Below are 20,458 nucleotides of genomic sequence, written 5' to 3'. Positions count from 1 at the left end.
CTTTTCTTCTTTTTTACTACAGTTTTTTTTTAATTTTGATTTTTTCTTTTTTCTTTTTTTTTCCTTTTTTTTTTTTTTTTTTTTTTTTTTTTTTTTTTTAACCCTCTTGGTGGAAAAGCGCACTTGCTAATTTGCCAAGCACTCTGGAAAGAGGGAAACAGAAAAGTGTCACTGGCGGTGCATATCCTCCTAAGTTCAAGAAGAGATCTGGAAGTCCAAGTGGCAGAAGCAGTGGAGAAAAGACACTGTGTGAAAGAGAAAGAGAGCGAGAAAGAGCTTTTCCTGATGATGATGATGATTTTTAATTGAGAGGGAATCCCAACCAGTCCACCACAGCAGCAACAAAAAGGAGGCGGTTTTTTTTCGTTTTTGATTTTTTTGAAAGAAGAACTCGATAAAGAAGAAGAAGAATAAAGAGGGGACAAAAAAGAGGAGGAGGATCGGCCCCCCAACACATCCCCTCAAACCAGTGCAGCTCTCCAGGCGATGCCAGTGTAAATGCCAGGGCAATGTCCCGTCGCAAGCAGGGAAACCCGCAGCACTTGTCACAAAGAGAGATTATCACACGTAAGTTTGAACTTGGAACCAGACCGAGCCGAAATCGAGAAGCAAAATTAGGGAAGGGGAGGAAGCGGTTGGGGAGGGGGGGTGTGTGTGGGGGGGAAACTCCAGGAGCAACCAAAGCTGGTAAATGACTTCAGAGAGAGGGAGAGGAGAAGGGAATTAAAGAGGGGAGGGGGGTGTGCGGCTGGGGGGGATGGGCTGGGGGTGGAGGGGGGGAGAAGCCCGAAGTTTGCCGTGCGTTTTTGCAGCGGTGCGGAGGTGAGGCGGCCGGCGGGCCGAGCGCGGCGCGGGGCTCTCCGGGCAGCGGCTGCGGGCGCGGGGGGCGCGGAGCGGGCAGGGCGCTGCTCCGGGCCGGGCCGGGCCGCCCCGCCGGGGCTCCGCTCCTCGTCCCCCGCTCCGGGGGCAGCACGGGGCGGTGGGAAAAGTTGGCCGAGAGCCTCGCCTCGGCGTGACAGCCGCGGAGGGTGGGGGAGGAGGATCAAGGTGGGCAGCGAGGGAGGGAGACGCGGAACGGCCGGGGGGACTTAGCGGGAAGCACATGGAGACGCCGGGACGGCGGCGGCGGGGCCGAGCCCCCCGGCACCGCAGCGCGGGGCAGGTAGACGGCCAGCTGCGCCCTGCCCGCCCCAGGTGCAGCGCCGGCGGGGGAAAAGCGCTCTCCGAAGCGCGGGGCAAGGCAGAACCAGCTCGGCTGGGGCTAGAGGCAGGGCAGGGGCTGCCAGGGGCCGGCTGCAGGCGGGAGCGTCCGTCGGTGGCGGGGGGCGCGGGGAAAGCCGAGGCGGGCACCGGGGATGGAGTGCAGGAAATGCGGGTCGGGCAGCGGCAGGGGCTCGCCTGCGGGGCAGGAGTGGAGGCTGCACTTTGCTGAAGCTCCCATTGTAAGTGAAAATACACACATATACTCCCACCCGCCGCCCCCCCCCCCCCCCCCCCAAAAAATAGGGAAGGAAAAAATGGAGCGGGGGGGGGGGGGGGAGGGAAAGAGGCATCCCCCCTCCCCCAGCGCCAGAATCCCCCTCCTCCCTGTTCCCACCCCTACAGCTCCGGGAGAGGGGCGAGGGGCGAGTGCCTCAGGCAGAGTAGGGGGCAGGTCCCCGAGCGGGAGCCCCGCTCCGCCGCTCCCGTCCCCGGGGGCCTGTGCCGAGGGGCGGGGGGGAAATGTGGGGGCGCCTCCGGGGCGTGCGGCCCCCAGCGCCCCGCGCTGCTCCGCCGCCTCCGGGCACGGGCAAGGGGGAGGTCAGGGGGGTCCCCGTTTCCCCCCTATAGCACAGGACAAGTTTGGGGGGTGGTAAAAAAATGCCCGGGATGCCCGATCGGACCCCGGCTCCCCCCGGCCCGCAGGACGAGTCCGCAAGTTGTTGTGCTGCGGGGGGCGGCGGCTCGCACGGAGCCAGCCCGGGGCTGAGCCTGAGCCGCGGCGGATCCGAATATTTATGTTGAGATTTTAAAAAATTTAAATAAATAAATAAAATATTTCCCCGGCTTCTCTCCCCTCCCCTGAAAGCCAAGAATAGGAGCCATCTGCCAGGAGCATTTGGTGCTTGCGAGCTCCTCTCTTTGTTACCGGTGATAAATTTCTAAGATTTCCTTGGAAATCGAGATATATATGTGTATATAATTTTTCCACCTCCATTGGGATTTTCTTTTCATAGCGGAGGGCTGTTGGGGGACGGTTTGAGTTCTGAAATATAAAATTCTTTCACTGTTTCTGTATTTTTTTCATATATATATATATATATATATATATATATATATATTCATACATATGCATATATATATAATATGTATTTTTAAATGTGCGTCTTTATTTTCTAAAAAGTACCCCTCACCCCACCTCCAGCCCATCAGCTGGTGGAACCTTGATGAAGATGCATCTGGTACTCAGCTTTTTCTGGGGGGTTGTTTTTAATTCATTGTTATTTTGGAACCAGATTTGCATCACCATAAAAGGTGGATTCCCCCCTTCCTCAACTCCCTCCCCTTCGTTAATTGCATTTTTGATTTTAACCATCCGGTTTGGAAAATGTCTTATCCTTTTTGTTGATGCCTTCTTATTTTGCTCTCCTTTCTGTTTTTAAATTCTTTTTAAAAGAAAAAGCATCAACAGCCACCTAAATCGCCCAGTGTAATTTCTCCCACTTGTTTTCTGTCTCACTTGCGAGGAGATGTGGGGTGTTGAAAGGGGGTGTGCGGAAAATCTGTTTTGTTGCGCACGTCTGAATTTGTTTCAATGGGTGAAACATTTCTTTTCTCGCCGCTGTTGCTGCTGGGGAGGGGGGGAAGGGGGGTGGAGAAGAGAGTCAGGTAGGTTTGTTATTCCAATTTGATCTCCTTTTCCGATCGCTTTACTTGAAGGTAAATAATGAGGCAGGAGAGTATTCAAAGGTGCCGAGGAGCTGCGCGTACAATGGCTTTAGCGGGAAGGCTGGGGGAGGAATGGAGAGCAGAGCAGTACGAGCTTCCCTCCCTCCCCTCCTGTATTTATCTATCTCTCCATCCCGAGGAAGCTGGCGGAGAAATCAGGCTGCATACTGAACAGAGGCAGGAAAAACCGAAGGTATCCAGGGGAAGGAGGTGGTGGGAGGCGGGGGGGAGCTGCAGTGTGGGGCTGGGGCTGGGGAGCAGGAGCAGGAGCATTTCAGCATTTCAGCATTTCAGCGCACAGGTCTGAGCCTCAGCTGCAGCCTTGCACGAGAGGGGGTCGCAGTCTCTGCACTCCTTGGCAAGTGTCATTCATGGGGGAAAAGCAGACAGGCAGTGTCCTCTCCAAAGGGGAGTTTGGAAAGTAGTGGGCAAACAGAATAGGGAACCAAAGCACTTACAGCAGAGTCAAGTCCAAGCCAAGCCCCCAAAGCCAGGATGAAGTGATACTGTTTTCAGAAATCTTGTTTTTATGTTGTGTTTATCTTGGGCTCTTTTTGCCCTGTCTCCCTTTTTAGAATCTGTAAGGGGAGCTGCATTTCAGGATGGATTGGAGGTCTCTGCCAGGCAAGGAAAGAGATGGGGAGACAGACAGAGAGAGGGAAGGGTTTTCTGACACTGTTCAGCTGGAGTTTATTTGGTTGCCTCCACTTGGTGTTTGGAGAAACATTTAGACCCTGAGTGTAAGACAAACAAACTCAAAAAGGAGAGAAAGTGCAATGTTGCTGTGCTCCAGAGTTGCAGTATCTCATTAGCACAGTGGTCTTTGAGTCTGCAAAACGGAGTGGCCTGCCTGTGTTTGCCAGGCTCACCCAGGCAGCCTTGAACCGTGTGTGAGCAGGACAAAAGAAAGAGGTGAAACACATGGAGAGGAAAAAGAAACTCTGCACCTTTCTCCACTGCTGGTGGACAGAGCAAACTTGGCAGCCAAACTCATTTAAATGGGTGGACAAAGCAAAAGAGCTGATTATGTACAGGAGAGGAGGCTGAAGTGTTGAGTTGCTCTGTGGAAAGAAATGTTATTTTGGTTCTGTTCAAATTGCTGATTTTCCAGCTTAAGATCTTCCATTTTTATCTTAAGAAATCTGTTTTCAAACTAGCCCTGCATTTTGCATTTGAAGGAAATGTGAAAGGCAAGAGCATGTGAAAAGCTCGCTGGTAGCAGTTTTGCAGAAGGCGGCAAAGCTGGAACATTTCTCTAGAGCAGCAGCAAAGATTGAGAGGGAAAGGCACAGGAAAATCATACAGTTCCAGGCAGAGAACCAGGTTTCCCAAGGCAGGTCATCAGTACCTGGTCAACAGGTTTCCTAGGAAGAGCAATAATTTCCTGTATCACTTTGTTTTGTATGTAGTCATTAAAAATCATAACAAAAACCCCTATGATTTTTTGCATGTCAAAGTTTTGCAAATTGCTCCAAGGAGCTTCTCTTAAAATGCATTTAGATTTAGTGCAATTAACGCACTTTCCCTGCAGAACAAAACCCACACCAATGTAATCAACTCTAATACAAAGGGAATGTAAGCTGTGACTGAAGAATTAGAAAGGAAATTACTATTATTTTAAGGATGGATGACTTTTTCATAATACCTGCATGGCTGTGCACAGAAAAGCACAGCCTTTTAAAAGACATCTCATGTGTTTACTTTAAATAGGACAGGGGAAAATAAAGGTTGTATGCTGTCAACTTCCAGGTTGTCTTTCATTTGAATATATTTGTACTGGACTTACAAAATAAGTCAAAAGAATACTGGCACATTTTCATAGTTTCTGTTCTTTAAAAATATTTTTTAGAACTGCTGCAGAGTAACTAGGCTGTGCCTGTGGGTTGTTCTGCCCTTTTTGGTTGGTGTGTCCGGTGGCTTAAATAGATATACAGTGGATGAGAAACCATTTTGCAGGTTTTTTTCTGGTCGGCAGATGCAGAGCATAATTTGTCAGGCTTTTTTAAATACTGAGAAATAAAACTCTTCAAAATTCCACAAACTGGCCGCCTTTAATAGAAATGGTGGGAGCCCTTGTTTTGCACAAAATGCGTGTTTCTCTGCAGAACAAAGAGTTGTCTTGTGGCATATTTGGCAATAATTATGACTTAGAGAAGTGTGTGCTCGAAGAAGCAGTACAAATTTTTGATATCATTTATAGACTCTGCTTGACTTCAGCTGCTCGTCCCAGGGCTGAGCCGGCTGCGAGCAAACCTCTCTTGCTTCCAAAACGCCTCGCACACGACATTCAGCTCGTCTCCCGCGTTTCCTACCTGGATCCCTTTGCCCTTTGTGCTGTTTGTTGACGGAAAACACTTTCCAAAATAAACTTCGGCGGCTGCCGGAGCCTGCCGCGCGTCCCGGCCGCCAGTGGCGGGGCTTGGCGACTAGGGGGAGCTCCCAGCCCGTGCGATGGCCGCGCCGGCCGCGCCGCGGGACGCGCGGGATGCGCCGCCGAGCCCGCACCGCCGCCGCCCGGCGCGCACCGCGCTCCCAGCGCCCGCCGGAAAGTTGTGCTATTGATTTCCGTGCCGAGATCTATGCGGAGCTAGCCGAGAGAGGCTGACAGCGAGACGAATCTGTTTTTTAACTAAATCGCGGCTGATTAATTGACTCGGGCGGACAGGGTTTTTTAATTGAAATTAGTTTTTAACGGTGCTTTTTATTGTCAACAGACAGTGTTTAAATTCTCAATTTGTTGTCGTCAGATAGTGATGGGGGTAATGATACCTGCACATGAGTGAGTTCCTGCGTGGTGGGGAGTGGGGGGAACCCAGGGACATCCGTATGTTTGTTCCAGTGGATGTGAAAACACAGAGTGAAGAAGCTGGAGTTGTAGGGCAAGATGTGTGCAGCAACAAAGCAGGCACACATGTACAGAAATTGGCATCTATCACATATCAGAAAGCCGCATGTACTTCTGCAGAGAGGATCTGATATGAGACAGTTTAACGTACTTTGATCCTTAGAGCAAACTATCTGTAGTTCCTACAAATGAAAATAAGCATTCTTTCTTTTCTAGAGGAATAAACACAAAATCACATCTGTCACGTAGAAGTTGCTGCTGAGCAGCTCACGGGTTTCTCCGACGGGCTTGTGCTGTTCTCTGCTGCACTCGGCTTGTGTGTCGTAGGCAGACTTTAGCAGGACATTTTCCTCCCCAAATGTATAATTTAGTGGCGTGCACACGGGGAACTTTGGATATGTGTTTCACTCATCCTGAGAACTCCATCGAGCTACAGCACTATTAACACAGCAGAAGTGTCTTCTTACTTTTAGGGTGCAATATGTGCATGGAGGTTATCCTGTGACAGGAAAGTGCGCTTTATTCTAACCTTCAAGAGAAGTAAATTAGGTCAGACAAAGGATCAGGGCTGTCATCAGCTGTACAAAAACCCTTCACTCTTGGGTAGAGAGGACCAGTAATTTATCTGATGATTTCTCTACTTCATTTAATGTTTGAATTGAGGTAGTTGGAAGCGTATAGACAGCAGCCAGCTCATTTGACAGACTGGTAAGCTGTAGAGCACAGTGCCTGGGCCGTTGCTGATGCTAGTGTTGCACAGCCATGGGGAAAACCTTCCCTTCTCCCCTCCCAAAACCTCAGACTTCACTTACTGTGGCTTTCCTTCCATTGCATGACTGTTAACTTTTATCAAGAGAAACAGCTATCCCTCTCTCCTCCTCCCTTTCCTCTACCCACCAAGTGCACACACACACACGCTCCCCTTCCTCTCGCTCCCTCCTCTGCCTCCCACCCTTCCCACTCCCTCAGGTCGAAGCCTGGTGGAAAAGCTTCCCTGCAGAGACCTGTCACCCCAAAATGGCTCTCAGACTCCTCACCAGAGCATTTCCTACTCTTTGGTTGCAGTTTGTTTTCTCTAGGGTTGCAGTGCAGCTGTTGGTTGAATTTAGCCTCCCTTCGGTACTGTCCAGAGAAAGCATGTGGAAAAATAAAGAGTGGCTGGGGCTTACCCACATGCTTTAAAGTTAGCAATTCCACTAAAGCACTTGGTGAAGCATCAGCATCGTCTGTAGACGGATTTATATGTATGCATCTTTTTAATGAGGGAGGAAAAAGGCATCAATAACTGCGTGCATTGATAAATGCATGATTCATTCAGCTGCTCGTACTATAGCACCTTCCTCCTCGGTGTTTATTTACTTTTTTAAAATGTATCTGGGCAGGCTGCACACCATTTCTCGGCACTCAGCTGCAGCCTCAGAGGCTCCTGAACATCAGTTAAATTTTCTCGCTGTCTGCCCTGCTTCTCAAAAAGCTGTTGCTTGCTCAGTGCTGTAGACCCTTGCTGGAGCTTTAAGTAGCAGCTTATTTCTTTGCTTTTCTTTTTTTTTTTTTTTTTTCTTTGCTTTTCTTTTCTTTTTTTTCTTTTTCTTTTTTTTTTTTTCAAAGGATATATAAAAAATGCCTAAAGCAGGCTATTCGAAAACAAATTAAAGTAGAGGGACACACTTCATGCATTGCAGGCACGCACCAGTAGAAGGGGGTTAGAAGAATATAATCATTTTACTGGCAAAAGTGACACCAGATCGGGGATTTGATTAATGGTGCAGCATTCACAGGGACTTAGTTCTGTATTTTTGACATATGCAAGTCTTTTGTGTAGTTGCCTCAGTGCAAGAAATTCCGTTTTGTTTTTTTCCTGGAGCAGCTGATAATTTGTATGTGTGCTGGATATGCCCAAGGTACTTTCCAAAGACTAAGCACTAGACAGCACAGTACAAAAAAGGAATCCAAAGTTAAGGGAGAGGAAAAAAACATACTGGTTTACTTAACTTTTTTATGACCCCTTTTACTAAGCCACTGGAAGAAGCCATAAATTCGCTGAATGTTATAATGAGTATGCTTCAATGAAAGTATAAAAAAAAAAAGGCTTAAGAAAATAGTATATGAGCAACAGTGTGCAATAAGCAATTGAAAAATGCAGTCTCTTTGCAGTCTGATATTTAAGAAAGAACAGGTCTGTTGTGTGTTTAATACATGCTCAGAACTAATTACTTAATTTTGATCATGCCTTTTAAATCCTTGGGTAAGAATCTCTGCTTCCAGTATTCTTTTCTATGCCAGTTGAAAGTCTGTACCCAAATACCGCTCCTTCTCCTTTTGTGGCACCGAACACTCCTTTCTCTCCTTGGTTGTCGTTTAGTTTTAAATAAAACAAATGTATTCACTGGGGAACAAAGAGTGCTTTTATATCACATCATCACATCCTATTTTATCTGCAGAGATTTACAGCTTCTGCAGTCTATAGAAGAGCCTATACATTTTCTGCTTTCAAAAGCAGTAAATATTTTTTATGAATGTATCATTTACTTAAGAGATACACTACTCTCTTCCGTAACACAGTACATAGTTTCTGAAGAAATAACATCTGACAAGTGTTGGAGATTTGTGCAGATTCTGGGATATTCTTGTCTTTTGTCCTATTTGGGTTCCGGCATGGTTATTATGTCATTTCCCTACTTCTTTTCCCTAAATCCTGATGTGTTGAGTGTCTCTTTGTGGCAACGCTTGGGGTTGTTCTGCCTCAGGTGTGTAGGGTTAAACTGCTGTGAGGGTTAAACTGCTTTCTGAGAGATTCGGCTTTCTGCAGAATGCGTCTGAGGTAGCAGTGCTGCAGCACATCCTTCCCCTCGCAGCCCTCTGCGGGTGCCGAAGCCTTGGGGTGGCCGGGTCATTTCTTGCACCCTCGGAGCCCCGCCGGTCCCGGTGCCGGTGCGGTGCCGAGGGGCGGCCGCTGCATCCCGCCCCGGGCCCGGCACCTGCCGCGCTCCGCTGCCGCCCGCACCTGGCGCCGGGGACGGGACGGGACCGCGGCTCTGCGGCCGCACCGGGGCCGCGCTCGCACGGCACGGAGGGGCACAGCCTCGCCCGCCGCTGCTCCGGCTGCCTGTGTGCACTCTGCACACATGCCGGAGAAGTGAGGCACAGTGCGGTCCCCTGTGTTTTGGGGGCTTCTCCGTGGAGTTGTCTCTTTTGGCAAACTCAGCCTCAGACTTGCATTTAGGAAAAAAAATTAAATACCACAAACAACTGCTTTGCAGTCTTCAGAAAAATTAAAAACTGGTGTCAGATAAGCGGTGCCTGGTACCGCTGAGTGTGATGATGCTGGTGCAATATGTAGGCGTAATCTCAGCTGTGCACCTTGTGGCTGCAGGGAGCTGCTGGGATGCTCTGGAAGCAGGTTATTGATAAACTTCGACGGCAAAGCGCCGCACTGCCCGCTCTGAGCAGCGTTAGTCTTTGTGCAGCAAGGATCCTGACACTGATCTCGGTGATAACCCAGCCTGAGAGCGTGTGATTCGAGCTACTTTCCGTTAAGCATGTTGATGTTACAGTAAATGTGACATGTGGGTGTTGATTGAAGGGACATAATTTTCAGGCCTGCTTTGGGCCAACACCCTGAAGAGCAAGTCAGTCCTTTGTGCTCGCTCCCCAGCTAGGCTGAGCTCTCTCTGGCTGTGCCTTCAAGACAGCAGTGACTGAGGAGAACAGAGCACTTGACGTGCTGCAGCACATTTCTAGGCAGCATCCCGTACCTGGCCACCAGGAGCTGTGTCCCTGTGGTGGACTCTGGGCTCCCCCAGCTTGTCCCAGAGCAGAGTGGCCCCTGGGGTAGCCTGTGCCTTGTCCGCCAGGTGGGCACAAGGGTGGACAGGGGCTGTGGCATGGTGCTGGGGCAGGCAGGGCACCCAGCAGCACCTCTGCAGTGAAGGCACTGGCAGCTCTTGCCTCCACCACCCCGCTATTGGTTTGTGCAGAAAGCAGCCATGGGGGGGAAGCTTCACATGCAACACTTTGGCCCCACACCAAAACATTTCCTCTGCCCCCTTTGCCTCATTTTGATACTGTAGAACAAGAAAAATAAGGAAAAGAATAAGTTGGCAACTTCTAGATCCTTTCTTACCCTGGTTCTGCAAAGCAATAAAAAGACAAGAAAATAAATGGTTGCTGTCTGGACCCAGCCTCACCCAAACTCTGTGAACGAGCATCCATGGGTCTGTCCTTTAAAGTCTTGGAAATGACTTTTAGCAAAACAGTCTTTTCCACTATTGATGGGTAAGATTTTGAGACAACTGACAGGCAGAAAGTAGTTAGCATTTGCATTCACTTTAATACTGGGCATGAGAGCATTGTTTGCATGGGGCACATATGCTCTAATGATGTCACCACGCTGGAGCAGGAGTGCTGGTGGCTTTGTGACAGTGCCTTTATGGAATTAAGAGTTTTGTCCACTGTATTTTGGTGTGGTAGACAGCCAGAGACTTTGGAGATGCTGCTTAGAGTCCAGTCAGCAAGTGTAACACTTTTTTTTTGAGTAAAGCAAATTATTTAGATTGTCCGGTTGCTTTAATTTCAGAAAGCCATCACATAACAACTGTGTCACTCATGTCCCCAAAGATTGCCCATTGCCAACTCACTGTGCTCCCTAGGCAGGCAGTGCCAAGGCAATGCTCTGTGTAGGAATCTCTGGATGCAGGGAAAATACTGGGCACACCTTAACACGCCTGAAAGAACCAGGGCACGAGTCCTGGCTGGAAATAGCTCATTTGCTTTTTTTTACTTTTCCCATGTAAGCGACATGAGATGTTTTCCCTCCTCCTATTTTGTGTGGCCTAATTTCTCCTTCTTAAAAATAAAAATTAACTTAAAATAAATACTTGGGAATAAACACCCTCCTACCTCTAAACCCATCTACCAACAACAGCAATAAAACCACAGAGTTAAATTCAAATAATGTGAAGCGACTCATTTTAAACCCACAGACACAAGCAGAGTCAGAACTTTAGATTGAGACTGGCCTAAATTGCCCCACTGGTATTAAAGGGCTCCTTAAACAGCCTAAGATCTTGGCTGTTGTATTAACCAGGCATGACCCAATGCGTTATGGGCTGGACTTGCAGGCTTTTTTCTCTTTCCCTTTGTGGGTTTTAAATCTCTCCTGTAATGTTACTTGAATGTAGTTACTGTAATGTTACTTTAATGGCTTAATTGTGTTGTCAATAGGAAGCCTTTTCTTTCTTGTGTTTTTTTTTTTTAATTCTGTGTAAAAAAAATAAATGCAAATTGACATGGATAAAATGCATTTGAAGATCTATTCAGTATTTTGTTTTTCATTCTTTTATGTCTGTTTTCCATGTTGTGAATAAGGGGATGTAATATAGCTTTCGCATTGTTGGGTGAATAGTTGGTCGCATGATTGATGATTTATTAAGCTCAAATCAGAAATAGAGTTGAGTAAAAAAAAATCTTTTGATAGTTTGAAACCCAATTACTACTGATCACGAGGGCTCAGCGTACCAAGAAAACGAAAAGCTGATTTTTGGTGATGTGACGACTGCCAAAATATGAAGGAATACCAGATGTTATTTTAAAAAAGTGCCATTGCAGAGTCCTTGGAAAGAGAGAGTGAGCGAGTGTAAGCGAATAGGCATATGTGGATTTAACTAATATTCAAATGAAGTGTAGAACTGAAAAGAAAGAATTCGTAACAGTTTAGCTGTTCAAACCTCCTTCATGTTTCCACAGACGCCTGGTCAGGACCCTTATCAATTGCAGCAATTTTGCTACATTTTCAGAAGAGCACGATCTAAATCACAGGCAAAAAAAAAAAAATAAAATCCTCACATCAAAAATATAATAAAGTCGAGATCCGTGCTTTCTTTATATTTGTTACATATATATAAATGCCAAAATTCAGCCTTTGTAATTTAAGACACAGACTTTAATCAAAAGGATTTACAGGAATGTTAGTGAAAGTAGTAACAAGCATTTTTCCCCTGTGCCATCTTTTATTCTTACGACCCTTGGTTCAATTCCTGTTTTTGTGTTGTCTTTTCCAGCTCTTTGTCCCATCTCTCACTTGTGTATCTTCGTGCCTGTGTGTGCCTCTCTGTACAGTTTTTTTAAATATTTTGACACACTCTTCCCCCTTAATAGGAATTCTGGCTACAAATTGTGTGCACGTTTCTAAAAGACCCTTTTCACAGTCCTTTTCTTTTGGCTCTAAAATGATGTATATGTAATTGGTAATTAAAGGTGCAAGCTCTCTTCAATATAAACAATATTGCTCAATGTTAGATCATTAAAGGGAACTGCAGCACTAAATAATTACCTTTTGCATCGTGACACACTGTTCGCAGGTATCCGCTCCCTTCCCCAGCAGTGCCTTTTCAGCACAGGGTTATAGTCACATTTTCACTAAGGCAAGGAGACATCTTTTCATGATATAAATTGGTGAATTAATTGCTTAGCATTGTCTTCAAACTCCTTTTAAACCTAGATTAAGAGGAAAACGGTAATTAATGATTTTCAGAATGGGTGAGTTGGGAAGCATAAGCCTCCTTGTGCCCATGGCTGGCTCCAGCAGGATGGTCCATGCCTGGGCACTGCTCTGGGGTCCCCGTCCTTTTCTGCTGCCGCTGCTGCTGCCGCTCTCTGCTTTGCTGTTAGAGAGCTCTGATGCAACTTGTAATACAGCTGGCAGATATGCTGATCAGTTATTTATTCTGGAAGGCAGAAATGGGAGTGATTCTTTTTCTAAACTACCTTTTTTCGAGGCTTAACCATTTTAGTTGCCAGGCAATGCATTCTACCTTCTACCTCTTGCCTCTTGCCCCTTTTCTATATGTTTCTTGCTTTTTAATTTTTTTTTGTTTTGTTTTTAGTTTTTTTTTTTTAATTGCTGTAGAGTGGGACAAAAATCCTTTTGTTTTCAGAGTGGAGAAGAGCCCAGGTCTGAATTACAACATCTGTCTATCACACTCTTACTTCTTTGAGATATTCGTGTTACTTACTTTTCCCAGGAAATCCATGAGGAAACTAATAGAGAATGTTTTTCGTCCTATTCCTTTAATCCTGATTCGATTAGAGGTCTCAGTCACTGATTTACATACTGTTAGTTCCTCTGTTTTGTTTAGTCCAAATCCTATAGTCCTTGCAGAGGCAAACCAGCCTTAGGCAAAAGTCAGTGGAAATTTTGCCAGAGTAAAGTCCAAGGTTTGTATGATTTGGCAGTTACATGGCAGAATAAGAGAAAACAACAAAAAACCATGTTTTGCCCCAAGAACGGATTGTGATCCACAATTATTTTATAGTGTAAAAATTATCTTCTAAATGCTTATTTAAAACACACTGTGTTTTATTAATTGTGACATGAAAAGTTACATATTTCCTAGAAAATTATTCAAGTCACCCAGAAATTCTTTCCCAGTCTTTGGGGGTAAAGGTAGGAAATTCAACACGTCTGTGGACAAGATTTAAACAAAAAAACTTTTATTAGCCTATGTAGCAATGGCAGGGTTTTTGGCATTGGAAAAATAGAGTGGAATATTTCAGGCTCAGCCAATATTCCAGTGCGTTAAATAAGTGCCTCGTTCCCTTTCCCACTGTACACAGTTTTGAAACCCCTTAACTGCTCATGAGACCATACGCTGCTTGTGTTAGTCTTGCTAGTAGTTTTTTTGTAATTTCTGCTAATGGGTGGTCATTTAATCTTGCTGGTAACTCTGTAATGGGACAAAGTGGTGCTAATTTTGTGTGTTGTGGGGAGCCCAATCCTGCTAGTTGGGTGCATAAAAGCTTTTCCCCTCTCCCTGAAAAAGAAGGAAAGACTTGGGTGCATAAGCTTTGCTGGATGGGGCCTTGGCCAGATGGCTGGGAGACGCGGAGGGAATGAGAAGGTGGGATAAAAAGAGAGGAACTATTTCAGAATGTGACTCGGGGCTCGAACGCTTGCAAAATGGCTCTTTGCTGATATCCTTGCAGTGCTGGCAGCAGTGGGAAGGAGCTGTCAAGAAAGCTATGCCAGGTCAGCCTTTCCATTTTGTTTCAGGCAGGCTTGGTTGCAAAATATATTGAAATCATTCTGGGAGAGCGGAAAAGCTGAAAAATAAAAGAAAGATCTAATCAGGCTTGGCTCCTTTGAGGGGGGTGCGGGGAGACTGGGCCTCTGGTGATGCATCCTTCAGAATCTGTGAACACTCAAAGCAATCTCTTTCTCTTTTCCCCTCGCCCCTTTCCTCCCTCTTTCTCCTTGTCCATGCAAAGCAGAGGCTGACCATGTGGAACCGGCGCTGGCCGACGAGGACGAGAGCCTGGCAATAGCAGACCCAGGCGGCATCGGCATCGCCGCAGGCGGGACAGACCCCGACCTGCTGACCTGCGGACAGTGCCAGATGAACTTCCCACTGGGAGACATCTTGGTTTTTATAGAGCACAAGAGAAAACAGTGCAATGGCACTGGTGGTGTCTGCTATGAAAAGAGCATGGATAAGAGCAGCCCTCCTCCCTCCTCACGCGCCGAGCTCAGGAAAGTGTCAGAGCCAGTGGAAATCGGGATCCAAGTCACACCCGATGAAGAAGACCGTCTTCTCACGCCTACAAAAGGAATTTGCCCCAAGCAGGAGAACATTGCAGGTACAGCACGTTTTACACTCAATCAACTTGCCTAGGTAATCTTTTAACTAGAGTCCTCTAGAAAGTGCCATGAAACAGGCTTCAGCAACACGTCTTTATCGGTGCCATCCATCTGGAGGATCCTCACGACTCTGCAGGGCTGTCCATGCCCTGTTTAATTCGTTGTAGCTGTCTGTGCAGGGCGAGCTGCTGGAGAAAAGGGCCTCTCAGGCAGCTGGAAGAGCTAAGGGGCAGTCTGTACATCTGGCAAAAGGCAGAAAGTTTGGGTGAGAAAACATTTCAGGAGCATCCTTAAGCAAGTAGGAGTGGCAGAGGGATAGGAGACTTTGTTGAGGTGCCCAGTTCAGTCCTGTTCCAGATACTCTTTGTCACATGCAGACTCACTGGGAAGGGCTGCGTCTTGACGCTAGGAAAAATCCTCTTCCCATTGACTGGTAGTGGAAAGAAGATATTTTTTTTGTGAGGGCTAAAGCAGGGTTTCATTAAATCCTTTATTTTTCATTCCCTCTGGTAGATGTCAGCTTCCTGGCCTGCACTGCTGCCTGTGCTGCCTGTCCTGGGTTTATTTAGATGGCTTGGGTTGGGTGGGTAACACCTCCACTCTCATGCACACCCCAAAGAGATCTTCTGAATAAGGATACAAGGGCACAGGCTGGCCTGGGTGAGCAAATTGCAGGCATTTCTTTTTCTAAAACTCTCACATGTGGTGAAGTTAACGTTCATTCAGTGGGCCTCCCCGCCTCAGACGTGGGCAGGCAGGTGATGATTATCCACCTAGGTGAGGTGGTGTGCAGTGGTTCCTGCAGAGTGCCTGGCATGGGGTTTCTTCCATCAAGCAGGGTGTTTTTCCCCTCTGCAGTGGTGAAAGGATGACTATCCTCCCTGCTAGTGAGTGGGGGTTTTATGTTACACAGCAGGATCTCCCCTCAAATGGGCCTTTTTTGTTCAAACCGACTGCATCCCATGCAGAGGACCAGTGACAATCTGCCTTTGCTGCCACTATCCCGATTTATCTAGGAATTGTCCTATGGGATTAGATCTGACAGTCCAGGATCCTGCCTGTGGCAGAGATGCTCCCATGAGGGGATCCCCAGAAGACAGGTGAGAGGCTCCATCTTTACAACTGAAGCTTAAGAGATTTCTGCCTTTAGTGTTGGAGATGTCTGAGCCAGTCCCCAGCATCTCTGACAGGCTTGGGCATCACATCACTGAGGGTGTAGGCTTTAAAATGCTGCAGGCTTTGGACCTCCTGTCTTTTAGGACAGGGTGTATAATTCCCATTGACTACACTCTTTTCTTCTGAGAATATTTTTTGGGGTGCAGCCACCACCCTGACATGGGGCAGATGTCAGGTCTGGGAGTATTAGCTGTGGCAGGCCTGTGCTGCAGCATTGGAATCAAACCTACCGTGAGACCTGACCCCGTCTTTTCCTCATCCCTTTTCAGGTCTCCTCATCCTTTTGCAGTCGTGAATACATTTCTTGGTAGAGATGATTGCATCATGGTGTAGCAGATTTGAGGGCTAGATTTCCTTTCCATTTGGTAGGAGCAGAAGGGAAATATTCAGGACCTTCCCTCATCTGCTGAAGGCTGCCTGGGTGGTGCTGAGCACTCCCAAAAGCTGTTGATCTCTGTGCAAGCTGATGGCACTCAGCCCCTTGCAGAGGGTGTGCAGTGCTTAGTAAGGCTGGTTTAGGAGAGCTCTGCTGCAGTTGCAGTCCAGAGCTCATCTCTTACTAATCTCTGTCCAAGTTCAGTCCATAGTACCTCAAGGGTTACGCCCAGAGCGGAGGGTGCTGTCCCATCCCATCTTCTGTGGGTCAGCAACAACATAACCAAAGAAAATCTGCTGGGAGGTCATGAAGGAGATGTTCACACGTGGAAAAGGCATAAAAAAATTAAAAGCCAATCTGGAGCACCTAATCTCTTTCAGACTAAACTGAATATCAAATGAAAAATATGTAGGAAAGATTTTGAATTGAGAAAAATAAAAGGGTTTATCATTTGATTGGCATTTTCTCAGCAGTGCATGGAGATAGGGACATCCACTAAACAGTGCTGTAATAATACTTTCTCAATTAGGAGCCCAGCTCTGAGATAAAAAGGTGCAGTGTCCTTCCATATTTTTTTTTAATAGCAGCGGATAGTTTTCAATAGTAGGATAAAAGCCTCACATTACAGCCATGGAGGGTAGCCATGAAAAACCCACAGAAGTCATTCACTGGAAAGGCTTTAGTGGGATATACCAAACCCCTTATTTATATTTCAATAGAAAGGCTTTCTGCATTAGCCAAGAAAATCAGAATCTGCATTTAACATTAAAGGTATTTCCCAGTGAGCGGCTGTAGAGCATTGTTGTTAGATTTGTTAAAAAAAGAGACTAAATACGATTTCATAAAAGGGAAACTTAATCTCTAAGGCAGCTTTCTCCTACCCTGCCACCCCCTCTCTTTATTTTTTTATTTTTTTTGTAATAATGCAACAGCCTACAGTATTTTTACTTTATATGTGACGAAAGATATTCTTAGCCTTTCTGTACTGCAACAGGAAGAATGAATTTCTTTATTCCACCAAGAAATATGTAAAATAATCCCTTAGAAGTATGGGGAGATATGTTTGTTCAAAGCATTTAAAATGTTATTTTAATCAAAGGCACAAAACACTCTACATGCTGTGTCAGCTAAAGGAGACCATTACATTTTAACAGCAAATCATGTTCTTTTTCCCCCTCCTAGCCAGCCCCCTCCCTTTGAAACTAACTTTTTTTTTATTAAATAAAAAGGCGAAAAAGATTAAAGAATAAAAAAAAAAAACTTCAGTGGCTCAAATGTATAAAGTAATTTAATATGGTGGAAGCATTAATTATTTTAGCTTAATTGAATTCTGAGGACTGCAGTAGTTGCATTTTTGTAGACAAGCTCTGTTTATTATTTCTTTGTGTAGATTAACAGTAAAGGAAACATAGATAACTTTCAGTTATTTATTGTAAAATAAATGTGTCAATTCATGTGTAAAGCAAGCTGTTCAAAGATAATTGAGTCTTTATATTTGAAGAGGGAAACCAGAAATCACCCACTCGCCACTCCGGCTCCCTGAAATATGCTGCCACCACTGCTGTCCTCGAAGAGGTTTCAGCTCCTCTCCTTGATCCTGTGTTATTCTTGCAGACCTTCTTATTTGGTCAGAATGATTTGTAAAGCCTTCTGTGGTGTGACTAAGCCACCAGACCTTGCAGCTTCCCAAGGCTGAATGCTCTGAGGGTATGTCAAGTGCTGAGCTTGGCTCTGCCATTGTACCTCTCGTAGCTCTGGGTGTGAGGATATTGGGATGCAGAAACCGCGCTCACTATTCATCCTGGCACAGCGTGCTCCTCAGGTCTTTCTTCCTCTCTTTTCTTTACTTTCTTGGTAGCTCTGCTTGCCCCAGTCACTGAATGCCTCTTGACCACACAACTGACCTTGTGCTGCTTTGAGGGACACGTTGAGGCAGAACTCAGGAGCCCACGAGAATTTTTATGTATGCAACACAAATCTCCGACAGACATTTCTATATTCCAGTGGAAACAAAGGCAACTTTGTCTCTGCAATCAGCTTTTAAAGATCTTCTGATAATGAAATCTGTCATCTCTCCCTGACTGGTAACTTGCAAATCCAAGTTTTGGAGGTGTTTTCATTTAGTTACCACTGTCCGTAAGATGTGTGGTAGCATGTCAGCTGGCACTGGGAGGACGTGACTTGCTTAGGAGCAGTCTGCCCTGTGAAGGTTTTTTTTTCCTGTTTTTCAAATTGGCTGACCTGTTTGAGAATCAGTTCTGCCTCTTGTACAGAGGGTGTGATAGTATCGAAGAGATGTACCAGATTGTTGCACAGCAAAACATAACCAGGTCAATGAGTTGGCAAGCAGTTATCGGTCACTGCTTATTTTATTTCACTGCTGGCAGGTATTTTGGAAAAAAATAGACCACTGTTGTATTTCATACATATTTTTATCTTTCATATTTATCAGATCTTGGGCATAACCAGGTGACCTGTCCTGGCTGAAGAATGACCTGGGAAGGTGCTCCCACTGTAGTTTCACTGATGGTATCTCATCTCTTCCCCGTGGCCCTGTGCTCTGTTTGTTAGCAAGATACTCTGAAACTTAAAGTAAAAAAAAAGTACCAGCCGGCTTGATTTTAATGCTGAGTGGTTTTAATGCTAAGCACCCCAGCAAAGAGGAGGGAGCCTCTGTGGAGTAGGCACTACTTGGACCAGACCTTCTCCAGATTCACTGGCAGGTCTGCACCTTCAGGCCAGCAGATCTTCACAAACATATAACTACAGCAGCAGCACAGGTTCACTAAGATGGTGAGATAGTTCTTGCAAAGATAGTGCTAGGAGAGGGGAGGGGGATGATTGGAATTCCTCATTCATCCTGTCCTGGCCACCAGTGCTGGGCTCCATACATTGTACTAGATGTACATCATGAAAAAAGGCTCCCTGTCAGAGGCAGGATTTAACTGCAACCCCTGCTCCATGAATGTTCATTTCAGGCTTTTGAATGGTAAAACTGCCAGTGAGAGAAGCTAAATAACTCGCATGTGCTGGAAGCCAGAGATAAACACCGCTGCAGGTTGCCATGAAATGGGCTATTTGATATATTTAGAATTGTTATTTTTCTCCAAATTAAGATTAGTTAAATCCATGTGTGTTGTGTGAGTGACTGTTAACTCAATGGCATGGATTATCCTTTTTTCAAATCTTGACAGCTAATTATTATTGCTGCCTATCCTGAGACATTCTCTTACAATGTACCATTATGGACCCGTGCACCCACATTTAACTGCAGGACTCAGCCGGCGTGATGCCTTCACAAGTGCGGGGAAGGAAAGGAGAGCTGAAACAGCCCAGGGACTGCCACGGTGACATCAGGCAGGTTGGGAAGAGGTGCTCTGAAGCTGAGCTGGAGCAGGGCTTGGGGGCTGTCCCCTTCCCAAGGCTGTCATGGCACCAGGTGCTGCTACCAGAACCTCCCTGCCGTAATGGGTCTTGCAGGAGTGACTTCTAAAAGTGAGGCGAGGAGAAAACAATACGTGAAGAAAAAGAGGCTTCTAGGAGTATGTGGTGACAGTGCTTGAGAAACTCAGCTACAATCCTTTTCATGAGGCTTTTCCAGGCTTGTTTCTGCCTTTGAATTTGCTAGGGTTTTCCTGAGTGCAGAGGAGTTACCTGGTCACCTCCTCCTACTCCTTTGCTGCTTCAGCAGGTATTTAGCAACACGTTTTACTAATTGGTGTTGCTGAACAGTAAGGGGAGGACACATGACACAAGGAAGGTGTCAACTGACAGTGCCCTGAGAGTGGGTTAACGAGCAAGCTTCCAGCCCCTGGGACCTTGTTGAGGTCTTTGCTGGGGTGTGGAGAGAAAAACAGGCAGGGTGATCTCACCCAGAGCCCTGCTTGCACCTGCTTGGGTGGGGGTGGAGGGCATGCCTGGGGAGCTTGGCTCTCCTCTGGGGACAAGGCACCCTGAGTCCACAGGAGCAGCCTGCAATGGCAGCTGCCCTCCCCTGGTTTGCTGAGGCTTCCAGCTTCAACAAGGGCTGCTGAAATGTTGGTGGCTTACAGTTTTAAGGCTGCTGGTGGAGGTCAGCACGGGGCTCTCCAAGGAACATGATTGTGCCCCTGTGGGAGCTCCTAGGAGAGGGCAGTGTGGAGGGTGCCTGTCAGCGCGTCACCTCCAGGGCCGCAGCCGCAAGGCAGCGGTTCCAGTGTCTCTCACCAACGCAGCAAGTCACCAAGGCGACCCTGCTAACCCCAGCAAGAGTTAAAGGTGAGAAACCTGCCAGTTACAAAACTCTTCCTTCCCCTTGTTTGAATTGCACCACACCCTGGGGCCCCACTCCAGCACCCTCAGCTCAGACCCAGCCCGAGGCCACCAACCACCCTCTCCCTGCTGCCACCTCAGCTTGTCCCAGTTGTGTCCTGCCCAGGGTCTGGCCCTGCCAGGCACCAAGGCTTTTGTGGCATCTGCCAGTAAAGAGTGAAATTAATCACACTGAGTTTTAAAAGCA

General features: G+C 46.6%; 1 protein-coding gene across 4 annotated transcripts in view; it reads left to right on the top strand.

The window, feature by feature from the left end:
* The first annotated feature begins 295 nt into the window (after positions 1-295).
* Positions 296-20,458, top strand: part of BCL11B (BCL11 transcription factor B) — a 90,512-nt gene continuing 70,349 nt past the window's right edge. For 2 of the 4 annotated variants that reach the window (XM_058807163.1, XM_058807161.1), the window contains exons 1-2: positions 296-567; positions 14,042-14,407. In XM_058807163.1, coding sequence (XP_058663146.1) covers positions 510-567; positions 14,042-14,407 — 424 coding nt within the window. In that variant the 5' untranslated portion in view covers positions 296-509. Of the gene's footprint in view, positions 568-14,038; positions 14,408-20,458 lie in introns of all 4 variants that reach the window. The other 2 variants (XM_058807164.1, XM_058807162.1) reach the window with 1 other exon arrangement.

Source organism: Ammospiza caudacuta, chromosome 6, assembly GCF_027887145.1.
Source record: "Ammospiza caudacuta isolate bAmmCau1 chromosome 6, bAmmCau1.pri, whole genome shotgun sequence".
Classification (NCBI taxonomy): domain Eukaryota; kingdom Metazoa; phylum Chordata; class Aves; order Passeriformes; family Passerellidae; genus Ammospiza; species Ammospiza caudacuta.
This window is presented reverse-complemented; position numbering and strand designations above follow the sequence as displayed.